The sequence below is a fragment of the Neodiprion fabricii genome, chromosome 4 (genome assembly GCF_021155785.1).
Source record: "Neodiprion fabricii isolate iyNeoFabr1 chromosome 4, iyNeoFabr1.1, whole genome shotgun sequence".
In the NCBI taxonomy this organism is placed as follows: domain Eukaryota; kingdom Metazoa; phylum Arthropoda; class Insecta; order Hymenoptera; family Diprionidae; genus Neodiprion; species Neodiprion fabricii.
In genome coordinates, this window is record NC_060242.1 from 11,376,443 (window position 1) to 11,387,953 (window position 11,511).

The 11,511-nt window shown below is 50.9% G+C and overlaps 1 protein-coding gene and 1 long non-coding RNA gene across 2 annotated transcripts in view; one reads left to right on the forward strand and one right to left on the reverse strand.

Annotated features, from left to right (window-relative positions):
• Positions 1-1,627: 1,627 nt before the first annotated feature.
• Positions 1,628-5,633, forward strand: LOC124179922. The gene is made up of 2 exons (XM_046564797.1): positions 1,628-5,491; positions 5,586-5,633. Exons 1-2 carry the CDS (start codon positions 1,628-1,630, stop codon positions 5,631-5,633), a joined length of 3,912 nt encoding a protein of 1,303 aa, XP_046420753.1.
• Positions 5,634-5,794: 161 nt separating this feature from the next.
• The window catches only part of LOC124181565, a 29,157-nt gene continuing 23,440 nt past the window's right edge, over positions 5,795-11,511 (reverse strand). Inside the window, exons 2-5 of the long non-coding RNA XR_006870506.1 lie at positions 11,117-11,121; positions 6,907-6,917; positions 6,305-6,309; positions 5,795-5,805 (exon numbers count right to left, since the gene is read on the reverse strand). This is a non-coding gene — a long non-coding RNA (uncharacterized LOC124181565). The remainder of the gene's footprint in view (positions 5,806-6,304; positions 6,310-6,906; positions 6,918-11,116; positions 11,122-11,511) is intronic.

Below are 11,511 nucleotides of genomic sequence, written 5' to 3' on the forward strand. Positions count from 1 at the left end.
GTCATGTACAGAGAAGAATACCTCACAGAAATGAATAAGTTGGTTGGCGACCGTAAAACCTATGAAAAGATCAAAAGAGATCCTACGTCAAAGCTACAAAACATAAGCAACCGCTTAATAAAGAAACTTGTGGATATTGGTATCCTTGACAACATCCAAGGTAAGCTAATGCGAACTTACAGTGCATTGGCACCAAGAATCTATGGCTTAAGGAAAACCCACAAACCTGGGTGTAAACTTAGACCAGTGGTCAGTAGCATAGGATCACCAGGTTATGAGATCGCCAATTTTGTTCATAAGAGCCTGCTACCGTTCGTAATGAGTCTGAAATATAATGTGACAGATTCATTTCATTTTTTAGACCAAATCAAACTGAAAAAGGTAAATGAAGACCATGTTTTAATATCACTGGACGTAGTATCTCTTTTTACCAATGTTCATAACAGTTTAATAAGGAAAATTGTTCACAACAACGTGAACACAACTCGTTGGTCGCGCGCCTTCCAACTCACGCGAGGCAACCAGCCTCGCGTGCTTTCTAATCACGCGACCCAAAAGAAAGTGTGACGTCACGCACGCCGCTCACGCCACCCACGCAGCTGAGCGCGTTGCGTAAGCGCCGAACGTGGTCTCCCGCTATCAAGGATCCACCGAGGCTGGAATAAAAGACGGTTGATCAGACCGATCGGCAGGACACTTCGAGTTCTACACCTTGACGCTTCCAACCGACTCCGAACGACACTGCTCCATCTCATCATCACGACAACGACTGACTGACCAAGCTGACTGACTTTACAACAGACTTGACGACGCAACGTTATATGACGGACGCCTTTTATCTGGCTTCGGCCAGCGACAAACAAAAATCATCTTCATCAAACCCGCCTGTCCCTTGGACACTACACCTCATAGACGTTCCCGCTCGACCGCTCACAAGACCACCAGCCGTGCTACTCTCCTTGTGGGATGTTCGCCGAGCGCGACTGACTTCGCCGAGCTACTACCGGCACATCCCACCTCCTGTGTCACCATTTCCTGAACCGCAGCGGTCCTTTGCGACAATTGCCACCCAAACGACGGACAGCGAGTGGGAGTCTCCTACCAAACCGACTGAGTACCGCCGTCCCTCAACGCCTCCCAGTTCGCCGGAGAGAAGGTACACTCCGCCACCCAGGACAGTGACCGATCCCTCTAGACGACTGACATCATCACTAACGCCGCCCAGTTCGCCGGAGAGCAGGTACACTCCGCCACCCAGGACCGTGACCGACCCCCCAAGCAGACTGACATCAACGCTGACGCCTCCTTCCCATTGCATTGTAACTAAAACTGCACCATGCATCACTTGGCAGCCATGTAAATAATTGTATATATTGTAAATAAAATAAATAAATAGCATTATACAAATCAAACACCACAACTCACCACACCTTCCAAGCGGCTCGGTCGAAATACAAGCTCCCAAAGAGCGAACATTTATTGGTCCTTCGAGCCGGATACAGAGGACAAGGTCAACGCGTCAATACAGCACCTTCGTCTTCCTATATAACCACCCACCGCAATCATGGATCGCTCATTCGAAGAGCTGATCCGGAGCCAGACGGAGCTACATGGAAGGATCGCTAGGATGGTCGAGAACCTCAGGAAGACCGGCCAGGCAAATATTAGCGCCGGAGCCGTCCAAGCGCGCATCTTCAATCTCGACAAATACTGGGAGAAATTCGAGAATCAACACGAAGTTCTTCTCAACAAATTCAAGGATGAGTTAAAGAAGCACGATTACGCCACATTCTCATCACTGGTGGAAGAGGAGTATATGTCGCAGCGCGGCATGCTCATGGACTTCGCCACAAAGCTAACAGGAGAAACAAGAAATTCTTCTGCAAGCACCCAACCACAGCAGAGCAACGGCCGAGCTTCACTGCCTCGTATCCAGCTGCCCACGTTCTCGGGCAATTACGAAGATTGGCCATCCTTCAGAGACCTGTTTAAATCATTAATCGACCAGGATGCATCAATCAGCGAGGTCGAAAAACTCCACTACCTCAAGGCGAGCCTGAAAGGGGAGGCCAGCCTACTCATCAAAACTCTCAGCATCACCGCAGAAAACTACAAACAAGCCTGGAACACTTTGAGCGGCTTGTATGAAAACAAAAGGGCATTGATCAGATCGTGCCTCACCAAATTTACATCAATCCCAAAGGCAAAGGCGGAGTCGGCAAACGAACTTCAAAGAATCTTCCACGGCATGATCGCAACCTGCAGTTCACTTGACGCCATTGGAAGACCCATCGGGCAGCACGAGGACTTGTATGTTTTCCTGGTGGTCGAACTATTCGACAACAAAACACGTCGAGACTGGGAGGCCTCTATCGCCGAGACAACGGAGCCTCCTACCTACACACACCTCAGGAATTTCCTCGAACGCCGAATCCAGACGCTCGAAGCAATCCAGCAACCAAAGGGAGAACAGAAATCTCCCGAGCCATCACCACGGTGGAAAAACACACATCACGCCCAGAACAACAATGGGAAGAAGAAGGCAAGCGAACCCGAACAAGAACAGAGACGCAGTGCACCCACAGAAACCTGCATCATCTGTAACCAGGCTCACTACATTATGTTCTGCCCAACCTATAAGGACAAACCAGCCAGGGAACGGTTGAGCATAATTTTGCAACACAACCGCTGCACCAACTGCCTGGGCAAACACAAGCACCACGAATGTCCATCCAAGAAGACGTGCCGAACTTGCTCGGAGGGACATCACACCACGCTGCACGATGCCTTGGACACTCCAAAGCCAGCAACCTCAGCCAATTGCCTCATCGCCAAGCAGCGCCCATCAACAAGAGTGTCCGTTCTGCTAGCTACAGCCCGCATCCGGGTGACCGATCGTTTCGGCAACTTGCACCATGCACGTGCACTCATCGATCAAGGTTCCGACACGAGCATGATAACCGAGAGGCTAGCGCAACGCCTCCACATCACTCGGACTAAAGCATCAATCGCCATATACGGAGTAGGTGGCGTCCAAACCGCAACAGCAAAGGGGAAAGTCGAGCTGAAGGTTACAGCTCGTCACAAGAACACTACCATCGTAACGACAGCACTGATTCTCCCCAAACTGACCCTCTACGGCAACAACGTGGAGGCATCTAGGCAGGACTGGAATCACATCAAGGGGCTCGATCTAGCAGACCCAGACTTCGAAGCCTCCGATCCCATCGACGTCCTCCTCGGGGCTGACATCTATGCTCAAATCATGGACACCGGTCTCCGGAAGGGGGGCAGAAATCAACCCATCGCCCAGAAAACCATCTTCGGATGGATTCTATCAGGCACCACTAGTGCGTCAAACACATCCGCCAATACCACAGTGAGTCACCACTGTTCAACAAGGGACTCGCTATCATCCATGGTTCGACGATTCTGGGAACAGGAGGAACTGCCCAACGCTCCTCCTTCCTTGACTCCCGACGAAAGAATTTGCGAGGAAACATACGCCATCGGACATTCCCGAACACCCGAAGGTCGCTACATCGTGCGACTACCAACTTCATCAAAAATAATGGACTTGTCGGACACCCGGAGAGCTGCCGAAAGAAGTCTCAATTACACTTTCAAGCGCTTTAAACACAATAAGGGGCTTGAGCAACATTACCACGAGTTCATGTCCACCTACGAAGCCATGAAACACATGGAGGTGGCAGAATCACCCAAGCCGACGAGCAACGTCTGCTACCTTCCTCATCACGGAGTGTGGCGAGAGTCCAGCACCACTACACCGCTTCGAGTAGTGTTCAACGGATCCTGCCTAACTCACCAAGGAATCTCCCTCAACCATTTCCTGCTAAAAGGGGAGAATCTGCTGCCAGCTCTATCTGACGTCTTGCTCAGATGGAGAACCCATCGCTTTGTCATCGCTGCTGACATCGAGAAAATGTACAGACAGATTCTCGTACACCCAGATGACAGAGACCTCCAAAGAATATTGTGGAAAACCGAGGAAGATCAAGACCCATGCGAATATCGACTCAACACCGTGACGTACGGTCTCGCTTGCGCTCCCTTTCTAGCCATCAGGACCATCCGACAACTGGCTCACGACGAGCAGGCGAATTTCCCACTTGGAGCATCTATTCTTCAACGAGATATCTACGTTGACGACATCCTTACTGGGGCAGATAATCAAACGCAACTGCTCAATATTCAAAAGGAACTTCGAGAGATATGCATGGCGGGCGGATTTCCACTCAAGAAATGGATGTCAAACGACTCCACTCTGCTCACACACATTCCAGAGTCAGATCGTTTGGTAAAGGGCAACATGTCTTGGGCTCCTACAGAGGAAACTCACTCCACTCTAGGGCTTCAATGGAGCCAGCAATCAGACACCTTCCTGTTCACCATCCAACCAACCACCGTCAAAGCTATTACGAAGCGATCAATTTTATCTCAGGCAGCTCAACTCTTCGATCCTTTAGGATGGCTCACACCCGTAACAACTCGAGCAAAAATCACCATTCAGTCGACATGGTTGATCAACGCCAAGTGGGATGATCCTCTTCCTCAACACATTTCACAAAACTGGAGGGAGTTTCACGACCAATGGACAACACTCTCCAACATTCGCATACCTCGCTGGCTAATTCGGACCAACAGAATAGAACTCCATGGGTTTTCAGACGCCTCCGAACAAGCCTACGCGGCCGTCCTCTACTTGCGAGCTCTCCAGGAAAACGGCCGGAGCGAAACATCATTGATAGCTGCAAAGAGTAAGGTCGCACCACTTGAACAGGTGTCACTTCCTCGACTGGAACTTTGTGCGGCACATCTCCTCACTAAGTTGGCTCACCACACACTTAGGCTGTCCAACTGGAATAACATCACTACATACTTGTGGACAGACTCCACTGTCACGCTGGGCTGGATCCAGGCACCTCCACGAAGATGGAAAACATACGTAGCAAACCGAGTCGCTGAGATCCAAACACTACTTCCAGAAGCCAAATGGAATCACATCCCGAGTCAGCACAACCCAGCGGATTGCGCATCACGAGGGCTCTCACCACGAGACCTACTCACACACCAACTTTGGTGGAAGGGACCAGAGTTTCTCTCCAATGATGAGAAACCTCCACGGAGTAATCTCCAGACAGATCTCACCAACCTTCCAGAAGGGAGGTCAACAGCCCATGCAGTAACAGCAAGAGAACCACCAACTGAACCTGAGATGCTCAGTCTATTCTCCAGCTACAGCAAGCTGCTCAGAATCACCGCTTGGTGTAGACGTTGGCTTCCTCAAAACCACAATCATGAAATTCTCCTGTCCCCAGCCGAGATCATCCAAGCCGAGATCGCGTGGCTAAAAATCATCCAACAACAGCATTGGAGGGAAGAACTCAGACACCTTACAACCGGCAGCATCAAAAAGGGAAGTTCATTAATATCTCTCACTCCCTACCTCGACGACAAAGGCATTTTACGAGTCGGAGGAAGACTCAAACATTCATTACTTTCCCTCGACGAAAAACACCCAATAATCCTGCCACATGATTCAAAATTCTCATCCTTGTTGATAGATCACCTGCACACGAAGACACTACATGGCGGAGTTCAACTCGTCCTAGGAACATTACGCCAGCGGTACTGGATTCCCCGAGGACGGAACCTCATCAAATCACGTATACGCCAATGTGTCACATGTACGCGATGGCGGGCGGAGCCACCGCAACAACTCATGGGAAATTTACCACGGTCACGAGTAACTCCAGCAAGACCGTTCCAATTCACTGGAGTTGACTACGCAGGACCAATCGCCTTGAAGACTTCACCAGGACGAGGACACAAGACCACCAAGGCCTTCTTCGTCATCTTCGTATGCATGGTGACCAAAGCTGTGCACTTAGACATCGCTTCCGACTATTCCACACAAGCCTTCAAAGCAGCTTTAAAACGATTCATCTCAAGAAGAGGACTCTGCACCGAGCTCTACAGCGATCGAGGTACCAACTTCGTAGGCGCAAACACCGAACTGCAAAAGCTGATCAAAGCTGCAACGAGCGAACACAACTCCTTCACAAAGGAACTCGCTCAACTGGGCATCACTTGGCGGTTCAACCCACCAGCAGCTCCACACTTTGGCGGGCTCTGGGAAGCTGCCGTGAAATCTACAAAGTTTCATCTTCGTCGAGTCATCGGAGACGCTTCGCTCACATACGAAGAAATGAGCACCGTCCTCTCACAAATCGAGGCGTGCCTAAACTCTCGGCCTCTCAGTGCACTGACTGATGATCCTGACGACGTCTCGGCCTTAACCCCGGGTCACTTTCTCATCGGTGCACCCCTCAATGCACTTCCGGAATCAACGCTTGCGGACACGCCAACATCACGATTGTCCCGCTGGCAACAACTCACCCAGATGCGAGATCACTTTTGGACAAGATGGTCCCGCGAATACATCCAAAGCCTCATCCCAAGAAACAAATGGCTCCAAGCAAGGGACAACATAAAAAAGGGTCGTCTCTGCCTCATCCGAAACGAAATCACTCCTCCATCAAAATGGCCGCTGGGACGAATCATCGAAACACTACCAGGAAACGATGGTCTTATCAGAGTTGCCGTCATAAAAACCGCCACAACCACGCTAACAAGACCAATCAACAAGATAGTTCTCCTTCCAATTGCTGCAGAAGAATAACAACAATATCACTATGCACGCATAGTGAGGCGGGCGGAATGTTCACAACAACGTGAACACAACTCGTTGGTCGCGCGCCTTCCAACTCACGCGAGGCAACCAGCCTCGCGTGCTTTCTAATCACGCGACCCAAAAGAAAGTGTGACGTCACGCACGCCGCTCACGCCACCCACGCAGCTGAGCGCGTTGCGTAAGCGCCGAACGTGGTCTCCCGCTATCAAGGATCCACCGAGGCTGGAATAAAAGACGGCCGATCAGACCGATCGGCAGGACACTTCGAGTTCTACACCTTGACGCTTCCAACCGACTCCGAACGACACTGCTCCATCTCATCATCACGACAACGACTGACTGACCAAGCTGACTGACTTTACAACAGACTTGACGACGCAACGTTATATGACGGACGCCTTTTATCTGGCTTCGGCCAGCGACAAACAAAAATCATCTTCATCAAACCCGCCTGTCCCTTGGACACTACACCTCATAGACGTTCCCGCTCGACCGCTCACAAGACCACCAGCCGTGCTACTCTCCTTGTGGGATGTTCGCCGAGCGCGACTGACTTCGCCGAGCTACTACCGGCACATCCCACCTCCTGTGTCACCATTTCCTGAACCGCAGCGGTCCTTTGCGACAATTGCCACCCAAACGACGGACAGCGAGTGGGAGTCTCCTACCAAACCGACTGAGTACCGCCGTCCCTCAACGCCTCCCAGTTCGCCGGAGAGAAGGTACACTCCGCCACCCAGGACAGTGACCGATCCCTCTAGACGACTGACATCATCACTAACGCCGCCCAGTTCGCCGGAGAGCAGGTACACTCCGCCACCCAGGACCGTGACCGACCCCCCAAGCAGACTGACATCAACGCTGACGCCTCCTTCCCATTGCATTGTAACTAAAACTGCACCATGCATCACTTGGCAGCCATGTAAATAATTGTATATATTGTAAATAAAATAAATAAATAGCATTATACAAATCAAACACCACAACTCACCACACCTTCCAAGCGGCTCGGTCGAAATACAAGCTCCCAAAGAGCGAACATTTATTGGTCCTTCGAGCCGGATACAGAGGACAAGGTCAACGCGTCAATACAGCACCTTCGTCTTCCTATATAACCACCCACCGCAATCATGGATCGCTCATTCGAAGAGCTGATCCGGAGCCAGACGGAGCTACATGGAAGGATCGCTAGGATGGTCGAGAACCTCAGGAAGACCGGCCAGGCAAATATTAGCGCCGGAGCCGTCCAAGCGCGCATCTTCAATCTCGACAAATACTGGGAGAAATTCGAGAATCAACACGAAGTTCTTCTCAACAAATTCAAGGATGAGTTAAAGAAGCACGATTACGCCACATTCTCATCACTGGTGGAAGAGGAGTATATGTCGCAGCGCGGCATGCTCATGGACTTCGCCACAAAGCTAACAGGAGAAACAAGAAATTCTTCTGCAAGCACCCAACCACAGCAGAGCAACGGCCGAGCTTCACTGCCTCGTATCCAGCTGCCCACGTTCTCGGGCAATTACGAAGATTGGCCATCCTTCAGAGACCTGTTTAAATCATTAATCGACCAGGATGCATCAATCAGCGAGGTCGAAAAACTCCACTACCTCAAGGCGAGCCTGAAAGGGGAGGCCAGCCTACTCATCAAAACTCTCAGCATCACCGCAGAAAACTACAAACAAGCCTGGAACACTTTGAGCGGCTTGTATGAAAACAAAAGGGCATTGATCAGATCGTGCCTCACCAAATTTACATCAATCCCAAAGGCAAAGGCGGAGTCGGCAAACGAACTTCAAAGAATCTTCCACGGCATGATCGCAACCTGCAGTTCACTTGACGCCATTGGAAGACCCATCGGGCAGCACGAGGACTTGTATGTTTTCCTGGTGGTCGAACTATTCGACAACAAAACACGTCGAGACTGGGAGGCCTCTATCGCCGAGACAACGGAGCCTCCTACCTACACACACCTCAGGAATTTCCTCGAACGCCGAATCCAGACGCTCGAAGCAATCCAGCAACCAAAGGGAGAACAGAAATCTCCCGAGCCATCACCACGGTGGAAAAACACACATCACGCCCAGAACAACAATGGGAAGAAGAAGGCAAGCGAACCCGAACAAGAACAGAGACGCAGTGCACCCACAGAAACCTGCATCATCTGTAACCAGGCTCACTACATTATGTTCTGCCCAACCTATAAGGACAAACCAGCCAGGGAACGGTTGAGCATAATTTTGCAACACAACCGCTGCACCAACTGCCTGGGCAAACACAAGCACCACGAATGTCCATCCAAGAAGACGTGCCGAACTTGCTCGGAGGGACATCACACCACGCTGCACGATGCCTTGGACACTCCAAAGCCAGCAACCTCAGCCAATTGCCTCATCGCCAAGCAGCGCCCATCAACAAGAGTGTCCGTTCTGCTAGCTACAGCCCGCATCCGGGTGACCGATCGTTTCGGCAACTTGCACCATGCACGTGCACTCATCGATCAAGGTTCCGACACGAGCATGATAACCGAGAGGCTAGCGCAACGCCTCCACATCACTCGGACTAAAGCATCAATCGCCATATACGGAGTAGGTGGCGTCCAAACCGCAACAGCAAAGGGGAAAGTCGAGCTGAAGGTTACAGCTCGTCACAAGAACACTACCATCGTAACGACAGCACTGATTCTCCCCAAACTGACCCTCTACGGCAACAACGTGGAGGCATCTAGGCAGGACTGGAATCACATCAAGGGGCTCGATCTAGCAGACCCAGACTTCGAAGCCTCCGATCCCATCGACGTCCTCCTCGGGGCTGACATCTATGCTCAAATCATGGACACCGGTCTCCGGAAGGGGGGCAGAAATCAACCCATCGCCCAGAAAACCATCTTCGGATGGATTCTATCAGGCACCACTAGTGCGTCAAACACATCCGCCAATACCACAGTGAGTCACCACTGTTCAACAAGGGACTCGCTATCATCCATGGTTCGACGATTCTGGGAACAGGAGGAACTGCCCAACGCTCCTCCTTCCTTGACTCCCGACGAAAGAATTTGCGAGGAAACATACGCCATCGGACATTCCCGAACACCCGAAGGTCGCTACATCGTGCGACTACCAACTTCATCAAAAATAATGGACTTGTCGGACACCCGGAGAGCTGCCGAAAGAAGTCTCAATTACACTTTCAAGCGCTTTAAACACAATAAGGGGCTTGAGCAACATTACCACGAGTTCATGTCCACCTACGAAGCCATGAAACACATGGAGGTGGCAGAATCACCCAAGCCGACGAGCAACGTCTGCTACCTTCCTCATCACGGAGTGTGGCGAGAGTCCAGCACCACTACACCGCTTCGAGTAGTGTTCAACGGATCCTGCCTAACTCACCAAGGAATCTCCCTCAACCATTTCCTGCTAAAAGGGGAGAATCTGCTGCCAGCTCTATCTGACGTCTTGCTCAGATGGAGAACCCATCGCTTTGTCATCGCTGCTGACATCGAGAAAATGTACAGACAGATTCTCGTACACCCAGATGACAGAGACCTCCAAAGAATATTGTGGAAAACCGAGGAAGATCAAGACCCATGCGAATATCGACTCAACACCGTGACGTACGGTCTCGCTTGCGCTCCCTTTCTAGCCATCAGGACCATCCGACAACTGGCTCACGACGAGCAGGCGAATTTCCCACTTGGAGCATCTATTCTTCAACGAGATATCTACGTTGACGACATCCTTACTGGGGCAGATAATCAAACGCAACTGCTCAATATTCAAAAGGAACTTCGAGAGATATGCATGGCGGGCGGATTTCCACTCAAGAAATGGATGTCAAACGACTCCACTCTGCTCACACACATTCCAGAGTCAGATCGTTTGGTAAAGGGCAACATGTCTTGGGCTCCTACAGAGGAAACTCACTCCACTCTAGGGCTTCAATGGAGCCAGCAATCAGACACCTTCCTGTTCACCATCCAACCAACCACCGTCAAAGCTATTACGAAGCGATCAATTTTATCTCAGGCAGCTCAACTCTTCGATCCTTTAGGATGGCTCACACCCGTAACAACTCGAGCAAAAATCACCATTCAGTCGACATGGTTGATCAACGCCAAGTGGGATGATCCTCTTCCTCAACACATTTCACAAAACTGGAGGGAGTTTCACGACCAATGGACAACACTCTCCAACATTCGCATACCTCGCTGGCTAATTCGGACCAACAGAATAGAACTCCATGGGTTTTCAGACGCCTCCGAACAAGCCTACGCGGCCGTCCTCTACTTGCGAGCTCTCCAGGAAAACGGCCGGAGCGAAACATCATTGATAGCTGCAAAGAGTAAGGTCGCACCACTTGAACAGGTGTCACTTCCTCGACTGGAACTTTGTGCGGCACATCTCCTCACTAAGTTGGCTCACCACACACTTAGGCTGTCCAACTGGAATAACATCACTACATACTTGTGGACAGACTCCACTGTCACGCTGGGCTGGATCCAGGCACCTCCACGAAGATGGAAAACATACGTAGCAAACCGAGTCGCTGAGATCCAAACACTACTTCCAGAAGCCAAATGGAATCACATCCCGAGTCAGCACAACCCAGCGGATTGCGCATCACGAGGGCTCTCACCACGAGACCTACTCACACACCAACTTTGGTGGAAGGGACCAGAGTTTCTCTCCAATGATGAGAAACCTCCACGGAGTAATCTCCAGACAGATCTCACCAACCTTCCAGAAGGGAGGTCAACAGCCCATGCAGTAACAGCAAGAGAACCACCAACTGAA